General features: G+C 42.2%; 1 protein-coding gene and 1 long non-coding RNA gene across 4 annotated transcripts in view; one reads left to right on the forward strand and one right to left on the reverse strand.

Annotated features, from left to right (window-relative positions):
- LOC136181192 (uncharacterized) overlaps window positions 1-22,663 on the forward strand; it is a 60,646-nt gene extending 37,983 nt beyond the window's left edge. Inside the window, exons 2-3 of the long non-coding RNA XR_010667578.1 lie at window positions 21,223-21,289; window positions 21,477-22,663. This is a non-coding gene — a long non-coding RNA (uncharacterized lncRNA). The remainder of the gene's footprint in view (window positions 1-21,222; window positions 21,290-21,476) is intronic.
- The window catches only part of LOC114920933 (uncharacterized), a 100,248-nt gene that overhangs the window by 29,485 nt on the left and 47,504 nt on the right, over window positions 1-23,259 (reverse strand). The window contains exon 4 of one of the 3 annotated variants that reach the window (XR_010667577.1): window positions 22,240-22,662. The exons of 1 other annotated variant lie outside the window; for it this stretch is intronic. Coding sequence is in view for 1 of the 2 variants with exons in the window: in XM_029279739.2 (XP_029135572.1) it covers window positions 22,651-22,662 (12 nt within the window). In the remaining variant the exon portion in view is untranslated. Of the gene's footprint in view, window positions 1-22,239; window positions 22,663-23,259 lie in introns of those variants that run through there. One more of the 3 variants, XM_029279739.2, reaches the window with a different exon arrangement.

Genomic DNA, 23,259 nt, shown 5'->3' on the forward strand with positions numbered 1-23,259 from the left:
CTCTCACATCAGACAAATTTCAAGAACAGCCTATTTTCACCTTCGTAATATATCGAAGATCAGGCATATCCTGTCCCAAAACGATGCAGAAAAACTTACCTCCAGGTTGGATTATTGTAATTATCTTTTTAAAAGGGTGCTCTGGTAAGTCTCTTCAACTAGTCCAGAACGCTGCAGCTTGTGTACTGACTAGAACTAGGAAAAGGGACCACATTACTCCTGTGTTGGCTTCTTTGCACTGGCTCCCTATAAAATCTAGAATAGAATTTAAAATCCTTCTTCTCACTTAAAAAGCTCTCAATGGTCTAACACCATCTTATCTTAAGGAGCTAATAGAGCCGTATTACTCTTGGAGAACATTATGCTCCCAAAATGCGGGCCTGCTTGTGGTACCTATAGTCTCTAAATTATCAGGCCCCTCTTCTTCTACATATATATTTTAACCGTACAAAGAAGGTATCATTAAAACAAAAGGCTTGTCCATATTTAATTGTAATAGCGTTTTAAAATTGCATCAATAATATTTACTGTTTTAGGAAACTGCAAACCGTTTTAGTGTGCTCCTTTGCCACTGCATGTGTCTGAATCTTCTCTCTCTAAATGGAAAAAACTGTTAAGTTTTTTTAACTTAATGCTATTTAATGTCAGGGTTTCATTTTCATTGGAAAAGTAAAAATAAAAAATGAAGGGTAATAACACGTTGTGATGGAATTTTTATGACCCTGTCCGTCAAAGGTAGCCTATGTCCATTCCAATAATTGTAATGCATTTATGGAAAGATAACCACAAAAAATAAAATTATTAAATATAACCCTAAGTGCCATTATCAACAAAATACAAAATTTACTTTGGAAATAGAGCAACAAAGAGCTGCAGACTTACTTAGTCATGTTTTGTGCAAACAATTCAAACATTCAAATGGATCTTACAGAAGCCTTAGGTAAGATACCTAAATTCCTCCTCTTTGTGCAAATAAAAAGAATAATTTTCCTACTTTATTAATAAATTAAACAAAAAGTAGGCTAGAACACGCAGGCTGAGTCCTCTCCAGTTGTGCAAAAGAAAAGAAAAGCAGCCTGCTTTGATGAAAGGGCAAAAACTAGCGGATCTACAGACGAATTTAAAGCTGAAACAGGAAGATATAAACAACCCAAACTCGACTGTAAAGCAGGAAATCAGGAAAATACAGGGTGAAATCAATGATATTTACACACAGGAGGCCCAGAAGAATTTAACTTTCCTGAGGCAAAAATATTATGAGATAGGAGGGAAATCAGCAAAATACCTGGCGTACAAACTATGTAAACAGCAGGAGGAAAGTACAATATACAAAATTAAGAACCCTAAAACTAATATACTGGAAACTAAATTGGAAAGGATTCAGGAATGTTTTGAGGTCTTCTTCTGGGATCTATATTCACAACCTAGTGCTTCTGAGGAGGATTGCATTGATGCCTTTCTTAGCTCTCTAGACTTACCTTCACTCTCAGACTTTCAAAATGAGAATTTAATAAAAACCAATCTCAGCGGAGGAAATTAATGCAGCTATCACCAGACTAAAGTCAGGAAAGGCAGTTGGGCCGGACGGGTGCAATTCTCAGTGGTATCGCAGCCTAAGGACAGAACTAGTTCCACTATTACTTAAGACATTTAATTACGTCCTACAGGAGGGAGAAATCCCGCCCTCTTCAACTATTTCAGTTATCCCGAAACAGGGATAGACAAGAATGTGGGAATTACCGACCAATTAGTGTCCTCAACTTGGATTATAAATTGTTCACCTCTATCTTTGCCCGTAGACTCGAGAAGCTGTTGCCTGACCTCATTAATTTAGACCAGACTGGTTTTATTCACCATAGACAAATGACTGATAACATCAGAAGAATATTACACATCTTAAGTCAAATACAAAAGGACAAAACTCAATTATAGGGAGTCTAGATGCTGAGAAAGCTTTCGACTCTGTCAGATGGGCATTCTTGTACAAGGTGCTGGGGAAGTTTGGTTTTCAGGATAAGTTTATCAGAGTAATTCAGGCACTATATGATAGACCCTTAGCCCGTATCAAGATCAATGGTGATCTATCTGAGGCCTTTATTCTGAAACGTGGGTGCAGACAGGGTTGCACCATCTCGCCACTCCTCTTCGATTTATTTATAGAAACACTAGGTCAATTAATAAGACAAAATCAAAATATTAAGGCTATTGCTCTGTCAGGAGTTGAACATAAGGTAGCGATGTTCACTGATGATGTGCTGGTCTGCCTGGGGGAGCCAGAGAGGTCATTCAGTGAATTAATGTCTACTATGATTGATTTTGGGAAGTTATCTGGCTACAAAGTCAACATTTTAAAAACTCAGGTGATGACACTTAATTATACAGCTCCTGCGACTTTACGTAAGAAATTTAAGGTAAACTGGGAAAATTAGAGTATTAAATATTTAGGGATACATCTGACTGGGGACCTCTCAGGGCTCTTCCGGGCAAACTATGGAGCCAATATCCTTGAGTATAAAAGCTGATTTACACAGATGGAATCTGGTCCCCTTCTTGAGCCCTAGTTCTAGGATAAGTGCAGTTAAGATGAATATGCTCCCCCGACTACTTTACCTTTTTAGAAACTTGCCTATAGAGGTAAGTGAAAATCAATTCAGGGAGTGGGTCAAATGGATCTCCAGATTTATTTGGCAGGGCCGGAAACCAAGGATTAAATATGCCACCCTTTCAACTCGCCAAGGAAAGTGGAGGGTTGGGTCTCCCTTGTCTAAGGGATTATTATTATGCTTCACAAATAGCTCCTCTTCTATACTGGTGTAATGAAACATATATAGCTAGGTGGAAGGAGCTGGAGTCCAATCTGTCAAATCAGTTCCCCATCCAAGCTGTAATAGCGGATAAGGGTCTAATGAGTCATGTGGAAAAGTTGGGGAATCCCTGGTTGACCCAAACACTCCAAGTCTGGCAGAAGGTAATTAATACTTGTGAGATACATAGAATGTTGAGGACCTTCAGATGGTTTGCTTATGACTCAGATTTTATTCCCAACAGACGCGGCTCTAGCTTTAAATCATGAACAATGGTCTTACAACACTCCTTTCACTTACTCAAAGAAACACAACAATTGACTGACCTTTCAGTTGTTGAATCAGAATTTTTCCACATTCTGAAAAATGCCATGACCATGACCCCTTCCAACTCAATTTCAAAACTATACACAGCTCTTTCCCATGCCAATAATAAAACCACTTTATACATTAAAGGTAAATGGGAAAGGGAATCGGGGATTGAGATTTCTGAGGAGGCGTGGGGCAATACCTGGTCCTTCCAGTGGACAACATCCAGCTCCATGAGCTAGAGAGAGCATTGCAAGAATATTATTAGGTATTTCAAGACACCATATCAGGAGAGGTATAAAGGTGCACATATGCCATGCTGGAGACAATGTGGCTCCACTGTTGCTAACCATTATCATATCTTCTGGGATTGTCCCAAATTAAATGTTTTCTGGAAGGGTATCCAGGCTTCCTTAAGCACTGTCTTTAACACTCAAATATCTCTGAGTTTTGATGTTCTGTACCTGGGTCTTGTCTCTTTTTTGGAATGTAGGAGTGAGATAAAGCTGCTGCAATTACTCTTAGTGGCAAGTAAGAAAACAATTACAAGGAGATGGTTAAGCCCGATTCAGCCTACCCTGGATGATTGGATTGGAATAACTCTTGAGATATTTAGGATGGAAAAATTGACCTATCGATTAAGAATCCAAAAGGATTGCTGGCAATTGCTGTTAAATTTAAGTTATTAGGGGAGAGTGGACACTACAAAGGACAAACAAAATCTGATCCACAATCTATGGCTGATGTTGCGCCTTTTCCGGTCTCAAAACAAACAAAACTGGAAGGACATTTGTTTCTACTTTTACTAATGTTGCTATGTCGCTGTATCTACCTGTCCGATCCAAATAAAGATACAATTTAAAAAAAAAGTGAACTAACAGAACAGTATTAACTTCATTTGGAATACAGAACAGTTCAGTTCAAGGTAGGCTTATCCTCTTCTCTTTCATCAGACAAATACAGCAATCAAACAATAGATCTGAACATAACGATATCAGCTTCCTGTTACTTTTGACAAAATCAAAACTCACCAAAAAAGGTGCTGCTCAATTTCTCTATGTCAGGGCTGTAGGACGTAACTTTGATCTTTACGCAGGCTCTCATCTGTGAGGCGGGAGCCATATTTTGACTTTATGTAGTTCATGCTTGAGGAAACCTGTTCACACACGTACGTTGACCCAAATATGGACAGGACTCCAAATGCATATTTAGGGCCCGAGCATGAACCGTGCGAGGACCCTCTTGAAACCCTAACGATTATTATTTTTATTATTGTCGTTTTTATTGTTCCGCCACTTTGTGGCCACTTTTGAGGGCCTGAACGTGCCCGAAAACTCACCAAACTTTCCAAGGTCATCAGGTCCCGCGAAAAATGTGATATTCTGGTGGTTTCGTAAACGCAGTTCGCAAAATGGCTCAGTGGTGCCCCCTTGAAATTTTCAAAATGGCCTCCCCATAAAGGGTTTTTTCACGTACACTCACGAAAATTGGTACGCTTGTCGGGACGGACTAAAAATCCTCTTGCAGCATTTCAAAAAACCCGACAGGAAGTCCACAAATTAAAGTTGAATTTCACAATAAACTCAGTGTCTAGACAGGCTCAGCATATCTCGTTGTGCTCCGCACGTTATTGCGTCAAAGGGCGTGGTGTGCGTTTTAAGTTTTTTGAGCATTTTGGCAACTTGCCAAAAAAGTAAATGCTTATATTTCTGCCATCTAGTGTTCAATCATATTAAAATTTCTCATACATGATACGGGGCCTGACCTGAACACATCCATGATGGACATTTTTTGCTTAGTCACAGCGCCACCTGTTGACAACAGGAAGTTACTGCTTCTCAATTAGCATTAGCCATTGCTACATGGTAGCTCATTTTCCCCTCAAAATTGGTGTGGACCATGCTAACACCTTGGCCATACAACACTTTCAAGGTCAAACACCTACGTCCAACGCTGTCGCCATATGGATGCGTCGCTCGCCATCAAACAGGAAGTAGTTTTTTCACGGGCTTAACATAGTCGTACTGTCCCGAAACTTCATACATATAATCCTGGTAGTAAAGTCAAACATGTTATACCATTTTTGGTGAGTGGGCGTGGCTTAATGGCTCAGTGGTGCCCCCTACAATATTTCAAACATTCAGCCCCCGCAGCACGTTGAACCTACAATTCTGAATTTTACTATGCATTTCCAACATGACAAAACCTACTAAAAAGGCTCTTGCACCCACGCCCAAAACTCAACAGGAAGTCCACAAATCACATCGCCATCAAACAGGAAGTGATTGTAACTCTTATATACTTTGTCTGATCTTCTTGAAATTACATAGGTATGATCAGGGTTGGCCTTTGAACACAGTGACACAAAACAAAAATAAAGTTTAACCATAGTGCCCCCTACTGCAAAGAATAAGTACTACCTCCCATATACAATGTCAGATTTTCACCTAATTTCAAATGAACAATGTCAGTCCTGGCCTGATCACAGCTAACCTAATACAATTATTCCATTAACATAGCATACAATGCTCAATTTCCTCCATATGTCATAGCTATCATGACAGTGCCAACCTGAACTGCTCTACGTCAACATTTTCTGTGATCTTCATTACGCTGTTTCAGCATACCATAGTACGACTTTTACACAAATCGGACTGCACGACCTGCTGCTTAGCCACGTTCCGCTGCTGCTGCACTCCCGCGGTCACAACACACCCCGACATGCACAGGGGTGCGACGGACCTTCATCACCGCTTGCGGTTTTAATTTTTATTGTTTTTGTAACTGTCGGGAACGGCATCCCATGTTTGAAAGACAAGTTTGTCAGGTTTTCCATGTCGCTCCATTCGTGGTTTTGTGCGAGAGTTGCCTTCTGATGGGCAACATCTTGGAGCTCAGCTGTAAGGCGCCTAAACTTGGACACCCACAGGTCTTTGTCAGCTATGTTGGCCAGTTCCATTTCAAGCTCAGCTTGACTTACTCCTGTAAATGCGCACGTGTTCAGCAGTGATGGGTCTGTATCCAGTGGTGTGATGGGAAAGGAGAGTGTAGCTTTTTCCTTTCTGAACTCCCTGAATCTTTCCACAAATGCAGTCTGCATTCCAGTGATTGCAAGATGTAAATAATCACAGTTTATGTGATTTTGGCCTTCTTTGAATTCTCTCAGGGAGGGGAAATGACAGAATGTGCCCCTCTGTACACAACGCTAAAACATCGTCCAGCAGCTGCAGTGCTGTGCTCCCCTTTCCCTGCAGTTTGAAGTTTAGTGTGTTGAGGTGATTTGTCATGTCCACCATGAAGTGCAACTTTTCCAGCCATTCCAGATCGTCCAGTTCATGATAATCAAGGCAGAAAAGTTTTCACATGTTCCACACATGCAGCAAAACGTTTCAGCACCTCACCTCTGGACACCGGACTTTGTTGTGCAGCAGGAGGTCCGAATATGCGCAGTCAACCTCTTCCAGCAGTGCACGAAACTGACGTTGGTGTAAGCCTTTTGCTATAATTTTATTTACCATCTGAATCACGAGGTCCATCACCGCCACACACTCTGACGGCACAGTGCTTCTTGGTGTAGGATGCAGTGAAAGGTGAGCAGCTTTCGAGTCCAGGGATTTTTGTAATAACGTCACAAAACCCTTATGTGTCCCTCTCATACTTGGTGCACCATCTGTAGCCAATGATACCATGTGGCTGGTGTTTATTTGTTTGCCTTTTAAACATTTCACAACAGCCACACAAATGTCCTCTCCTCTTGTTTGGCCTTTTAGTGTTGGCCTATAGTTTAGTCTTTCCTGTTTTATTTTGTAATTTATTATCCTTGTGTTTCTCTATGATCTAGTGTTGTTATTGTAACATTCTTGAGTTCTGTGTATCTTCAGTGTATCCTGATTTATATTGTAGTTCTGGTTCTCCTGAATGTGGTTGTTTTCGAAACTGCGTACTACATACTACTTTCTAAATCAGTACGCAGCATATACTGCATACAACAGTAGTTCAACAGTAGTATGTAGTATGACTGCCAGTCGTTGGTTATTTTGCAGTATGCTTGGCACGGTTAAACTGGTTTCCGGTCCTGGAATGCGGAAGTAAACAACAGCCCATCTGGAGGCTTCTTTATTAAAATAAAACAAGTCTACAATCTCTCATATATTCTGTCATTTATACACAATGCCCTGGGTTGAAATATGATTGGCATGCTATTAAAACTGTAGAATACTTTTCAGACATTCAAGTTTAACTTTTACTCAGCTGTGAATAATATGAAGAGCAAGCCAAGGACCCTGTAACTGCAGCTGCTTGTCCAGCTGTGGCAAATGCACTGTACAGTCTAAAAAGCAGGAAAATCCGAGGTGGTAAGACATATAAATATATGAACAGTTCATATTTGTTATTGGTTCATGCCCATAATGTGGCAAGATATTCAGTCACCACCACCGACGAGTTCAAACAGCTGCGCTCCGGCATTTTGATCTCTAACCTGGCACTTTGCATTGTGAGAAACAGTACGCGAGGTCGACTGGTCCGATGCATACTGTACATTTTTCCCAAATCAGTATGACATTCTGGTATTTTTGCCATACTGCGGATCTCGCAGTTGTTTGCATAATAATGATAATAATAATACATTTAATTTGTAACGCACTTTACATTTTTCCCAAAAAATCTCAAAGTGCTACAGGAAGAAAAAATAGAAATAAAAACAAATTTAATTAACTAGGCAGCTAACGAAACTAAAAGCACAAGCAGAAGGCTTTCTTAAAGAGGTGGGTTTTTAGGGCCCTTTTAAAAGCGTCAGCAGACTGTGGAGCCCTCAGCTGCTCGGGGAGAGCGTTCCACAGACTGGGAGCAGAAGAGCAGAAGGCCCGGTCACCCATGGTGTGGAGTTTAGTCCTGGGGGGAAGTGGAGGAGGTTGGTGTTTCCAGAGCGGAGGCTTCGTGTGGAGGATTGTGGGGTGAGGAGTTCTTTGAGATAGAGGGGGGCATTTCCATGGGTGCACTGGTAGGTGAGAAGGGTGACTTTGTATTGAATCCTGAATGAAATAGGGAGCCAGTGTAGTGTCTGAAGGATGGGTGTGATGTGTTCATATTTACGCACCCTCATCAGGACCCTAGCAGCGCTGTTTTGGACATGTTGGAGCTTCTGGAGGCTCTTGCTAGGGATCCCGATGAGGAGTGCGTTGCAGTAGTTCAGCCTGGAGGAGACAAAGGCGTGGATAAGTTTCTCTGCATCTGAGAGGGAGAGTGTAGGACGGAGTTTGGCAATGTTTCTGAGATGGTAGAATGAGGTTTTGCACAGATGTTTGATGTGGGCTTCAAAGTTCAGTTGAGGGTCCATTTTGATGCCGAGATTTGTGACGGTTGGAGAGAGGTGGATGACTTGGCCAGAAAAGGTGATGGTGGTTATGGGGGATGACTGGATCTGGTGTGGGGTGCCAAGTAGAATAGCTTCTGTTTTGGAGCTGTTGAACTTGAGAAAGTTGTTCTTCATCCACGCCTCTATCTCCTCCAGGCAGGTGGTCAGTGTTGATGATGGCAGGGGTGCAGAGGGGGTTTGATTTGTTTTAAGGTATATTTGAGTGTCATCAGCATAACAATGGAATGAAATTTCATGTTGACTGATGACGCGGCCAAGGGGTAGCATGTAGATATTGAACAGGGTGGGGCCGAGGACTGATCCTTGAGGGACACCGCAGGTGACAAGGTGAGTCTGGGATTTTTTGTCTCCAAGGGAGACATGTTCGGTTCTTTCAGTGAGGTATGAACAGAACCAGTCTAGGGCTGAGTCAGAAAGACCGATGACAGAGTGAAGGCGGTTGAGGAGGATGGCGTGATCGATGGTGTCAAATGCTGCTGTCAGGTCGAGGAGAACGAGGAGAGATGGAGAACCAGCGTCAGCTGCCATCAGCACGTCATTTGTGACCCTGACCAGAGCTGTTTCTGTACTGTGGGCAGAGCGGAAACCAGACTGAAATTTCTCAAATAGTTTGTTGTGTTGTAGATGGTCGTGAAGTTGAGCTGCAACTGCTTTTTCCAGCACTTTGGAGATGAACGGAAGGTTGGAGATGGGCCTGTAGTTGGCAAAGACATCTGGATCTAGGGTGGGTTTTTTGAGAAGTGGTGATATGACAGCAGTTTTCAAGGCACATGGAACATGGCCGGTCTGTAGGGAGTGATTTACGTCTTTGGTGATGAGGGGACTTATGGCAGAGATGTTTGATTTGACCAGGGCTGTGGGAAAGGGATCCAGATTGCAAGTGGAAGGTTTCATTTTTTTGATGATCTCCTCAGTCTCTCGCTGCTTAATTGCAGAGAGGCAGCTGAGAGGCTGGGTGGTCCCCGGCTGTGGGTTGGCAGTCGGGACAGGGGGAGAGGCGGAGCTGAAGAGGAGAGAGCGGATGGTGTCAACTTTTGTTCTGAAAAAGTCCATGAAATCGTTGCACCGCTCCTCTGTGGTGTCTGAGAGGAAGGGGGTTGGTGGATTTAGGAGATGGTTTATAGTGGAGAAAAGTTGCTTTGAGTTGCCTGGGCTATTATTTGAGTAGAACTGTGACCGGGCATTTCTGAGGGACTTCGAGTAGGCTTTTTGGTGTTCCCGATATGCTAGCCTGGGCATAGTGAGTCCTGAGGCCTTCCGCAGCTCGGAGGTGTACCAGGGGGCTGAGCGTGGGAACGTGACTGTTCTGGTTTTGAGAGGGGCGTGGAGATCCAGGAGATTGTTTAGGGATGTGTTGTAAAATTCCACTGCTTCACTGGTTGATGAGAAGTTAGCAGAGGAGAGATGTTGAAGGTCTAATGTTAGTGAGTCCGGGTTGATGTTTTTTAGATTTCTGAAGTGAATCTGGCGCTTGGGTTTGGTGAGAGCAGACTGGGGAAGCAGCTCCATTGAGACAGCCTTGTGGTCAGACACACCCAAATCGTACGCTAATACGTTTGTAATGGTTGCAGAGTGAGTGATCACCAGATCAAGTGTGTGCCCCCTGGTGTGAGTGGGGACATCAACATGTTGTGTTAGGTTGAGACAGTCCACCCTGACGCCCAGAGCTGCGGGCTTTCTCGAGGTAGCTGTAACCAGGAGGACAGACTTCATTCAGGGCAGAGAAGATGCCTGGCTGGTGCCAAGTTTCAGTTAGGCACATTAAGTCAATGCCCTTGTCCGAGATGTGATTTTGAATAAAGGATGATTTATTTGAGACGGATTGTGCATTAAAAAGCTTTATTTTGACTGCTGAGGGAGGGGAGAATCGTTGTAGAGGAAGAAGACAGGAGTCCACTCAACGTTTTCTGTGCTGCTTGAAGTTTGGTGAGCTCGCGGAGTTTCCAGTGCTACTTGTTCCAGGGATGGCAGCGTACTGATGACGTTGCAGACGTGCGACGGTGCACTAGATGGATGGAATGGAGTGACCGGGCTTGAAGTAAACAAGCTTTTGACGGGAGCTTCTGTGGATGTAACGGGGCCGACGCAGAAGTCCAAGTTGTTTAATGGCTGTGATGCATGTTGGAGTGGTCCAATTGTTGAGTGTCAACAGTTGCGGGATGGAATATGACAACATCATGCGATTCATGCCGGTCACTGGTGGTGTTAGCCTGGAGTCAGCGCGTAGCCACTGGCCGCTCGTTGACTGGAGGGCAGGTAGCTTTCAGCTAGCTGGCAATGGAGGTAGCGGTCCGAGGTAGCGAGCCTATCTGCTCCGGGGAACCATCTGCGAGGCTGTTCGGGAGACTGGAAGGTCCGTGTTGTCAACCGACAGCAGAAGATTTACTCGCAGTTTGCCGGTGTTGAAAAGGATGATACTGGGTCGGAAAGCCACCGTCAGGTCAGTACAAACCGTGCAAAAAAAGGCTCAAAGTTAAAAATGTGTATAAATGTTTAAACTTTATACAACATGAGCGGAGGATCAGAAATTAAAATTGAGAAATTGGTTTTGTAAGCACTTGTCTGTGTGTGAGACAAATGCATACTGCATTTTGGCCAAATCAGGATATACTAGTAGTATAGTATGTGGTTTCGAAAACAGCCTGTGTGTTTCCCTCCAGTGTGATTGCCCTGATCGTCTTTACCTGTGTCATTAGTCTCACCTGTGTCTGTGTCTATTTAGTCTCAGTGTTCCTTCCCTCTTGTTGTCAGATCATAGTTAATTTCTATGTAAATTGTCCTATGTTTGACGTCAGTGTCAGTCTATGTCAGATTTTCCAGTGTTTTCTAGTGGCTCCTTGTTTTCCCTTTTTTGGTTTGAAGAAAGTAAAATTTGTTTGCCTTTGGCAAATTAAAATATATTTTTGTTTGTTTGTTCTGCAATTGGGTCCACCTCGTGTTTTCCTGAATCATAACAGAATAATCTAACCAGTAGACAATCAGGGCAATCAACACTGGGCAGACACATGTAACCATGTGCATGTAATATGAAACATCATGTATTTCTCAGGATAATTCAAATTTTGTGTCCCTCTCCTCAAAAAGAACATATTTTAAAGCAGCAGATTGAAATCAAAACAGCCCGTTTTAAATATTTCTTCTTGATACTCTTTGGTCAATGAATACATATAGGAAGATATTCCTGGAAATTCCATTAAACTCTACTATCTTGACTGCAGTAGCAAGTAGAAAATAAAGGTTTGACCTTGTCTGTTTAAGTACCTTCCGGCCGACTGCATTCACCATGAACAAGCAATTGTAATTATGTGGAAAGGCAAACAGAAAATATAAAATTAACTAAAATATGAAAAAGAATGACACAAATGATGTTCTTAGTTTAAGCTCCTTTTGATTTGAAAAAATAACTTTGTAATTGAAAAAAACAAACTGAAGCTGGCCCACAATAAGCCATCAGCTGTTTGGCACATGACTGCGCATCTCCCTGTCAAGCCTATTAGACAGGCCTGGTGGAGTCTGAGGCGAGGTTAAGGGGGCAGATGGGACCGAGGTGATGTATTATGCATTGGGTAGAACCAGGCTCTGGAGGCCAGCTGAGGCCGCAGTCGGGGAGGGACAGACTGACCCAGCCGGACCCATTACACACTCACTCCATCAACAGCACCTCCCCTAAGTTCTCTGAGACTGTCAGCCACCTCTGCTCTTCCTTGACCCTTGGGACAGGTACAAGCACAATAGGCCAAGTCAATCCTTTGTTTTCAAATATTAATTTGGACACTATTATTACAGGCAGGCATATGTTGGCTGCAGCTATGCACTGGTGATTAGAGCAGAGAGGAGGTCAGAGGGAGTCAGATGGATCTTATTATCCGTTTCCACTCAGTCACTGTCAAAGTCACTTTTACTGGCCTCTCTATGCCCATGTCACCCCCAGTGCTTAAAACCTCCCTTTCTCTCCCCCAATTTCCCTCCACTGAGTGACAGCTCAGTTAATGTAATCACAGCCAGGTACAGCACAGGGAAGGGCAGATAGAGGGAGGGTCTGTGGCAAAAGCTCAGCAGACAATCTCCTCCCAGCTTGACTGCAGGATGAACACCAGATGGGCCTTGGGAGGAAAATAAAGATGCACATGAAGCCCTGTCTGCAGTGTCTTGTTGGACAATATTAATGGTGTGATAAAATTATCATGTTCTTATATGTTATTATTAGTTTTGGAAGGGGCAGGGGGGGCTTAATTAAGTTTTTTTCTCAGTTGGTTTGTGGCCCCCACCCCCATCTCCTCCTCCCAAGACATCAAGAGATGTTGGAGACATTTGAAGTTGAGAGAAAACTGGGAAACCATCTGCTAACTTCCGTGACATAGAGCAACAGACATCATATAACAGAACTCTGATGTGGTCAGAACTTATTAACAAAGGACTTCAGACATAAGCCCTATTCACACAGGACTAGTATTACCTGGGGACCTCGTGATTTAGAAATCACCCAACCACGTCTGTGTTTCGTGCAGAGCATTCGCACGGGATAAGCGAAGTCTGTTTTTTAACTCGAATTTACTGACATTATCCCCCGGATATGATGTCAAGTGTTAACCTCTCCTGCTTCGCCGTTCCGACCTGGTCGGAGCACACAGGGGAGACTGCATTGCTCTGCTCCAGGGGCGAAGTTGTAGCCCTCACTTTAAATGGGGTGCAGCAAGTTGTAAACAGACACGGAGAGTCCGGCTTGTAACTTGAGGTGTCGGGCCGTTTACACACACAGAGCTCGAACTGTACATACACTTCAGATGCTGACAATTTCTTGTCTGCGCGTTTTCAACTCCAGTCCCCGGCATCAGTAACATGCCTCTCACACACACACTCCCCTCATTCTCTCTGTTTCCTTACTCGCACTGAGCCATTCACAGACAGACATACGTTACTTGTATAACACAAGGCTCTGCGTAATCTATGCGTAAAAGATAGAAAAATGTTCCATGCATCTTATGATCTTTGGAGATTTCTCTCTACTGATGGTTTTGAGCTTGCTCTTTCTGCGACTGGGTCTCCATGCTGTGTAGCTAGATGAGCCTTCTGAATTTGCACCCAAAATGCTATCCAAAACTTTCATTTACAATTGCCAACGCAGCCTGCATAATTCTCGACTGGGTAATTTGCGGTGGAATTTTTACTTTACAAATTACGGACATGGCAGATTCGCACGGGTTTAAGATCACAGACGACCTCCGCATTTACCGGTATTACAAATTACTAGAGGTACCAAAGTAACACTAGTCCCGTGCGAGGACTGACAGATGTTTACAGTCTGTTTAAATGTCCGACGGTCCGTTTACCGTCTTTTCAATGTCCGTCTTTTCTCTGTAATTAAACTCTGCTGATGTTGATAAGTTTCACTGAAGTCTGATCCTCTGCAGGGTCAAATCAATGAGTGATATTCGATAAGGGGGCGGATCTGTTCGTAAAAAGACTTCCTGGAACGTTCAGGGCATTGAGCTGTCACTCAAAAATTCATTAGCCAAAGGGGATGCATTCCTCAAACCCCACCCACTCGAGAGGTTTGTGCCAGAATTGCAAACAAAAAGTCAGGCAGCGCAAACAAGAAAGCTGACATTGTAACCTCAAAGCCGAGAGTAAGAGCAAATCAGTTCCCTGATTAAGAGGGAACTGTAAACAAAAGAAGTGATGATAAGAAAAGTAAAAGGTCGATTATTTACACAATTACACAAATATTTGAATTGCAAGTAATACGTTTTACTTTTAAGAGGACTTTTTTTTGCTTCAGTGAGATTAAAGTATTTTCTGCATCGCTTTACTACAGTTATTGGCAGTAGTGTCTATGGCCCTCACCTAAACTGGCCACTCACTAGACGATTTTAGCCCCAATTTGCCCCTCCCGACGATCGGGGGGTGTGTCCTGATTCGAGGCTTGTCGCATACAATTTTTTTTGTCAGAATAATCCTCAAGTGTGTAGTGTCAAGCGATTATTTTACTGCTCCCGATCATTTCGGAGCTTCCCTGTTTGATATTTACGACTCCTAGTTGAGCTGCTTCAAAACGGAAATACCTGCAACAGCCAATGAGAGCAAGCGGACAGGGAAGCCACCGGATGTTGCACACTTTGACAGATCACAAAGATGGCAGCGAACATAAACACAACTGAGCCCCTTCTCAGCCAGGATTTCACCAACACTCTTTTTTTCCTTTTTTGTTTCGTTGCTGCAGAGCAGAGTGCACACCAGGACAGCCAGCTGACGACGATCGTCATTCGTGTCTTTTGAAATCACGTTTAATCAGGCGACTTTCTGTGAGGTCTGAAAACGGCACTGTCAAATCGTGACAACAAATGGCAGGTGTGTGGTCTCCTGGTCGGCCCAGTCGTCTGGTGTGTGCTTGGAGGATTCTAAGTAGGGCTGCACGATATTGAGAAAAATTTACATTGCTATATTTTTTTTCCTGCAAACTATATTGCGATATTTTTTTACAGTTTACTGCTTCACTCTGTTCAGCTGGTCAGGTGAGCAGACTCTCACCTGATGATCCCTCCGCGACCAAATAATATTACAGGGATATTTATTAAATATGTTAAAGAGGTCATATTATGCCATTTTTGGGGTTCGTATATTTAATCTATGTACCTACTAAAGTATGTTTACAATAGCTAAAGTTTGAAAAAAGTGTCTGTTTTCATGTACTGCCGCTCCATGCACCGGCTCGCTTCTGACTCTCTCTCTAAGGCTCTGAAGTGCCCACGTTCAGAGTTCCCACGTGTGCCAAGTCTGATCTGATTGGTCGGCCTGTCGGCTCTGCCGTAATTGGTCAGTCGCTCAGCACCGTTCTTTTACCATATTGGGAATGCAGCCACTTTGGCTCAGGGGACCAAAAACATTAGCACCTTAGCACTACTGTGCTACCGCAGGCTACAGCATATCGTGGGCATGCTACAGAAGTTAATGGGCGTGCAACATGAGCTGCTGGGCTTGCCACAACGAGCCAATGGGCTTAGATCAGTGATATCACACTGACAAGACGTCACACTGGCAAATTATTTTCAAGGGGGGCTAGAACCGAGCGTTACATGCAGCTAATGCTGCAGCTAACATGAGGACGTAGGAGAAGCTGCGTTTCCGCAGACTTTGAATTTTTGCACATAGATGTGCCTAAACATGCACAGGACACATGGAAAACACACTAAAGAGCATATAAAACCAGAAAAAGCATAATATGACCCCTTAACATACCCCTCCAGCCTGTGCGCGCGCGAGAGAGAGACAGAGTCACACAGCGGGACCACGCACATACATACAAGCTGAGCAGACGCACAATGGCTCACAGAGTTTGTCCTTCTACTGCGTTTTGCCTTTTTTGTAGGCTTGAGTAATCAGCTGCCAGAGATGTGAATCAATGAAAACTTTGTATCTGCATTTTCATTTACTTCTCCCATTTCCATGATTTTATCATACAATGACTGGCTGTCAGGATCTTGTTGAGCTTTCCTTTATGTCCTCATCAGTCACTTGAAGATTCTTTGTGGTGTTTTTTTGAACGGAGCTCCACAGCACAGGTTGCAGGTAGTTGTTGGGTGTCAACAACAGGACCTCTTGACAGGGCGTCCGGTACAGTATTGTACTTTCCTTTTCTATATTCCACAGTAAAGGAGAATTCCTAGAGGTGATCAAGCGAGTGCTGGGCTTCTGTGTTGTGACACCAGGTGTTGCTTCAAAGCCTCAAAAGCCATAGCCAATAGTGATGGGAAAAGCAGTTCTTTTCAGTGTACTGAATCAGTAGAATCAGTTCAGTAAAGTGATTCGTTCAAAAGATTCATTCACCAAATCGTTCAGTACTTCTCTGCAGCTCTGTCTGTGAATCAGAATTAAATAAGCTGAAACACGGCCGGACGTTTAGTTCTGCTCGCGATCGCACTGAGAACAGCCGGTGGTGAATAATAAGCCAATGAGCTGAGCATTTAGTTGGATAAAGCTACAGTTTGCAAACTTAAAGCTGCTAAAACAATCACATTTATTTTCCCCCGACCGTTCTGTTCAGTATGTTCAGTACAATACTGACTGAGAGGAAGAGAGTGACTCGCAGGCGGAGCTCCCGTTCACTGAACGAACTGAACGAGAGCTCTGCTCTTCCTCTCAGTCAGTCAGTGATTCATGTAGGAGCTCCGCCTCTGAGTCACTCTCTTCCTCTCAGTACGTTCAGTGAACGAAACACTGACTGAACATGATTGAGCGAGACTGCGAGTCACCAGCCTCAGTCACACACACACTGTACTGACTGAAACACGATCGTTGTTGAATTGAGTTGGATATAAAAGCCGTTTGCAAACTGACAGCAGCTATAAAAAGCACATACATTTTTGCGACACCTAAATGTTAAATAATATATTTGCTACTTCCTCAATTTTCGTGACATGAGAGGGAGAAGTAGGGGCGGGCTTTAGCGACACAGAGCCCCCGACCGACTCCGTCCTGTTGGTTCAGTCAGTACGTATCACGGACATGAAAGGGAGAGGGAGGGCGGGCTTTGAGCGACTCTTACGGTCTGGAGAGAGAGACAGGAGAGAGGAGAGCGCAACTGAAGTTGAGAAATGAACGACTCTTTTCAGTAAGTGATTCAGTTCAGTTCGTTCACCCAGATTTGTTCGTTTTGAACGAATCGTTCACGAACTACACATCACTAATAGCCAAAGAGTCCATAGGAACTCTGGTCCTTTCTGTTTAAGGGCGGTGGTGATACCATCCTGCCATGCCAAGAAATCGTTGGAGCTCTTTTATGTTTTGAGGAACAGGGAAATTCTGTACTGCCTACTTCAGGAAGGTTCTGAAGAACTGACTTTTCTTCATGTTAACAGCAAGGGTAGCTTCTTGCAGTTTGTCCAGTACAGCTTGGATGTCATAAGTGTGTTGTTCCAAAGTATTTGAATAGATTATAATGTCATCAAGATAAACAAAGCAAATTTTTCCCCGCAGGTCACCAATTACAAGTTCCACCGCCGTTTGAAAGTAGTTGGGGAATTTTTGAATCCAAACAGCATTACATTAAACTGCTAAAGGACAAATAAAGGCAGTCTTTTCTTGGCCCTGTCAATTTGGACTTGCCAGTAACCACTGTTTAAGTCCAATGTGGTGAACACTACAGCTCCAGCCAATGACTCCAGGATTTCCTGAATATTTGGTCAATGGCAAGCCTGAGTGTGAGTAACAACATTTACCTCCCTATAATCCACACAGAATCTTGGTTTTACGAGTCGTTTTCTTCAGCACCAAGACAACAGGGGCAGCATACAGAGATTTAGATGGTCTTTTGCTAGCAACTTTGTTATGTGCTCCTTGATAACTTGAAGCTTGGGAGGGGAAACTCAGTAAGGCATCTGTTTAATGGGCATTACATGGCTGAGGAAAATGTTGTGTGTGAAAACATTAGTAAACCCAAATCTTTTTGTGCAGACATCCGTGTTTTCTTGTAGCAGTAATAAATAATTTTTCCAAAATTCATCCAGGTTGACACTGTTGACGGCAGCCTGTCATGTATCTGTCATGGCAATTTGGCTGAGAATTGTGTTTACAGGTGCAACAGCAGAAAATAACATAACATAGATGAACTTAGTGATGGCGAGCCCAGTGACGTTCGTTACAGTGTGACAAGCTGCAGGACCTGCCCCAGAGGACGATGGATTGCGTGATTCATTCGTTCTAAATCCAGATAAGACAGATACACACTTTTCACCTACCCTGGTAGTAGACAAGATACTGAACACACACATTTTGATTTTATTCCCCGGAACTGAACTCTTTTTGAGCTTTAAATTCTTCTCACAACTCCCCTATATAGAGGAGCATTCTATGTTTTTCTTTATGTTTTGTTTTATACACACAGGGCTAATGTAAATGTTTCATGATGCTAAAAAAGGCATTAAAAAGTGTGAAGTGTAAAACCAACACTAACTCCCTGCGTGGGTAATTCAAGGTGTATACCGTATTTTCCGCACTATAAGGCGCACCGGATTATAAGGCGCACCGTCAATGAATGGCCTATTTTAGAACTGTTTTCATATATAGGGCGCACCGGATTATAAGGCGCATAGAATAGAACGTGTTTACAACTGAACAAGGCTGGGAGATATTGTGAATATATAAATATAAATACGTATAAAACGTAACGTATAAAACTACAAAAACAAAAGTACATAAGACGATTTCCCCAAATAATAAATTATTTCTTTGACGTTTCTCTTAACTCTCAAAACGTAGTTTTATACGTAGTGCATTCACAATAACTCAACGTTGTTCAAACGTTAATGTGCATATTCACAATATCTCCCAGCCTTGTTCAGTTGTAAACACGTAAAAGAAACACAGTCTGATACCGCTAATTCAAACGTTAGTGCAGGGGTGCCCAAACAGTCGATCGCGATCGACAGGTAGATCGCTGACTGATTCTCAGTCGATCGCGAGATGTTTTGTCAATATGAAATACAATTGTAAAATAGAAAAGTGATTTCAATTTCATCTCATTGCACTGTTTCCCACACACGATACCTGTGTTGGGAGCCCAAGTATACTTCCGACCTGTGTGTATTTAATTTTTCATTTATTCATGAAATTGCTGCGTGCACGAGAGAGCGAGCGAGAGATAGAGAGAGAGAGCGCGCGCAAGAGAGAGTGCAGGCATGCGCAATGACGTGCAGGTAAAACCGGGGGGGTAAATGTTTTACCAAAAAGTCATATATAGAAACTATGCTACGAGTATTAAGCGCATTTGATGAAGCTGCAGCTACTTTTCTCTGCTCCTCTCTGCTGTCATGACTGTGAGCATCGCGGGGGACGAGACACACCAACAAACAGCGCAAACGCACACGCACACTTGCACTGGAGCGCCAGCCACCACGCGAACCTTTTTACTTTTTACTTTTAGTGCTACAGCACACAGTTGATCCGTGATCCGTACGGACCGAGGTGGGAACACACGTGACCCGGTCAAACAGTCGGTTGGACTTTACTCCATTCACTCTCACCGTGTCTGCAGCTAATTTAACAAAAGCAAAATCATCTCACAGCAGCCTGCTGTAGTCTGTAGTCTGCATTATTTTTTACAGAACTCTCATTTATTATTTTCTGTTTGTTGTGTGAGTATTAAATGCGTTTGTAGGCTGTTGGTAAAGGCTATGGCTCACTATGTGGACTGGTAGATCTCGGCAGACTGGTAACTTTAAAAGTAGATCTTGGTTCAAAAAAGGTTGGGCACCCCTGCGTTAGTGCATAACTCAACATTGTTCAGTTACGTATAACACGTAAAGCTCACTTTTTCAGTTCATTCCCCGTCCACGAATCCCTCGAATTCTTCTTCAGTGTCCGAATTGAACAGTTGGGCGAGTACGGCATCCAACATGCCCGGCTCCCTCTCGTCATTATCCGAGTCAGTGTTGCTGAGCGCCGTGTACAACCAGTATGGATCAACCAATTAACCAATTGATCCATATATAAGGCGCTCCGGATTATAAGGCGCACTGTCGTTTTTTGAGAAAATTAAAGGCTTTTAAGTGCGCCTTATAGTGCGGAAAATACGGTACTCCTTAGGACCTAGATCGATGTTAGTATCTCATCTGTCCAACCAGGTCAGGACCCCCATGTGCTACAATTATATTTAAGCAGTCAGGCTATTTGGTTACCTCAAAGATCAGTATTTAGGCTACTTCTTTGATGTATACATTTCAGTGCCATGTTTATATCAGGGAAGTCTCGGCCAGATTTACACATAATAGGCAAAAGATTTTGAATCTATAGTATACAAATTCAAATTCCATATTACAGTGAACAAGATTTAAAAGACAACCCTATAAAAAGAAAAAAAACATTTTAGTCAAGAAGACAGAGTAAACTGTTTCAATGCACTTATTTATAACTAAGTCACTGAGTAATGGAGAAATGCAACAGCTATGTAAGCTTTAAATTAAACGTACCAAGTCTCATCTGAAAATCAACTCGGTGCATAACTTTCTTTGATCAAAACAGAGAAGGCTTTTAGAATGATGATGATGCACAGTGTAGGCTATGTAGGCTTTGTCTCACTCATAGACTGTAAATATTACTGGACGAACCCTGAGTGACGTCACCCGTCTTTACGGAGGCATCAAATGAGTCTAATTGACGGGCGCATCCATATTGGAATTGCAGTCTTATTGGGGTTTATACTTTTATACAACACAGTTAAAACTAATTATCTTCAACCCAAATATTTAATTAAAGTCTTAAAACTACACTTTTAAAAATATATATAATTATGGTTCTTAGTTATTTGTCAGAGCAGTTACTAGACTTTGTCAGGGTTAGCAGAGCAATACATTAGCCAAGTTTTATCATAAAATGTAAGAAACATTTTGAGGCTAATCTCTACATCATCTCTACATCTCACATTGTGTTACAAATCATTATTTGGGTGTAATTACATGTTTAAGGATAAGAAGTTTGTTTTAAAACAATAAAACATAGAGCTTTGGTGTATTTTTTCTTTTCGTTGATGTTGATAAAACTACTGTTAGACCATAGACTGAATAAATATGAGACATCCAGAAGAAATCAATATTACAAAGCATACAGTTCATGTTACTGTTCTGACAAAAAGAGTAATGTATGTGTCTTATATTTACTGATGTCAACAGCGATGTGGGTGAACATGACAATTGAAAAATAATTATTTTGTATTTATCATAAGATATTTGTTTTCTGTAGAACCCCGTGAAGTCATGGAGTCTGTGGCCAGTGACGAATGCCAAGTGTCAGCTGCACACCAAAAACTGTAAGTATTAGAAAAAATTGTATTTAAGACTGGTATCTATTATTATGACTTGCATCTACCTTGTTCAATATTATCCCTGCAGATGTGGCTAATAACAAAAAAAACACCCTGAGCTGTCACATGTAGTTAACTGTACATTTTGTCTTGTCTGAGGCATTAATTGAACATTTGTGTATTTCTCTTATAGACACAGTGTGGATTATTGGTGGCTTGTCCGTCGAGGTGCCCAGAGAGCTGCAGAGACAGAGGAAGAAACCTGGGCCTCAACAACATCTGCATTTGTTGGTTCTTCTGGGGTGGACTTCGGTTGAAAGGCCTGCTTCCCTTCTTCAACAACTCGCTGCGAGGGAGGTCTCCCCCGGATGGCCTCAGTGATGTCACCCACATGTTCCTGCATCGATGGCGGTCTCCATGCTTGAAATGCTGTCTAACCCTTACCTTCAGTCAACCTAGCAAAAGGCTGAGAGCTAGAGCTGAGGCGGGTTTTAAGCCTCCTGACTAACCGTTACACCGCGCCCACCTGTCAATCAGGTCAGCTACACGCCTTATTGTGAATAACTCTTATCCTTCATCAAATCAAAACTGATGAGTCATCAAAACATTCACCCCCCCCCCCCCCCCGTACAGTGTGAGAGACATGAGCTAATCACACCTATTTGTTTTTTTTGTACCAAGCTGTAAACATGTTAATCTCTGCTGTAAAAACAGGCTTTTTGAATGTGGTTTTTCAGATTAAATAAATGTTTATATATAAATGCACTCCTTTGTCTCTACTTATGAATATACATTTTAGATTTCAAATGACAAGACTAAAATGTGCATTAATGCTCAACTCAATAGCTTAGGGAAGGAAGTCTACTTTTACACAACTTTTATTCTTTTGACATTTTTTTTTACCAAATACTAATGCAGTTCATTTCTGAAAGTGGGATGGAACAGAGTCATTGCAAAAATATGCCCTTAAACACAGCCCCATTCTTAAATCAAGATACATCGAGAGTAAATAAGATCAATAACCTGTGAATAAAAACACAGTTAAAAATGATTTAGAAATGTAGTCTTCCCAGATCAATATCACATAATATTGACTTTCTCCCATCTAAACTGGACAAAGGGTTTTAAAGTGGGAAGAAAATGGTTTGATTGCAAGTTGTTTGGAGGAGATCTATTTTTATTTGAACAGCTGAAGCATGAATACAGTCTTCCAAGGTGCAAACCCTCCTTCTCCTGAAGCCTGTGGAGCTCATTGATGTACTGCCGTCTTATCTGCTCGCCATCTTCTCTCACCAGAACTTCAACTGTTGTAAAGTCATTCAGCAGACGCTTGAGCATGTGACATGGATCCAGGAGAACATGGAATTTTAGTGCGGGGTCTTCAAGATGGCAAAGAAAGAGAGAAAATATCAGTTATTCATTAAATAAATTTCAACAGTGTACTACCTAGACAACAAAGGTACAGCATTCAGGTAATCAATGTCTATTCAAAGTTAAGAAGATAAACCTTATTGTAATCATGCTATTTTCAGCTCTCTCACTCACTTATACAATGATTTTCCACATAAAATTGCCTCAGATTTTGGAGGGCAAATTGAGCAGTTTATTGTGGATAGTACTTCATCTTTACATGAAACAAATATTACCTGAATTATTTAAATCATTTACAGGTCCCAACTCTCTGTGCTTTAGTACAGAACATACAGTAGCTCATTTATTATTAACATGAGCTCGGTACATGGCTGTATTCTTCAAACTATTTCTTGTACTTATGGCTTTATAGCTTATTTTCATTCCATGTTATTTATATATTTCACATTTCTACTGCTGTATTTTGTGTAAGAGCATCTGTAACGATTAAGAACTATATTAATAACCATATTAATTTTCCCTGAACTCATACAAAGAGACAAAAAAAAATAATTTGGTAACAGTTTCCACAAATCTGATTTTTATGTTCAAGCTTCAACATATAG

The sequence above is a fragment of the Labrus bergylta genome, chromosome 12, assembly GCF_963930695.1.
Source record: "Labrus bergylta chromosome 12, fLabBer1.1, whole genome shotgun sequence".
NCBI classification, from domain to species: Eukaryota; Metazoa; Chordata; class Actinopteri; order Labriformes; family Labridae; genus Labrus; species Labrus bergylta.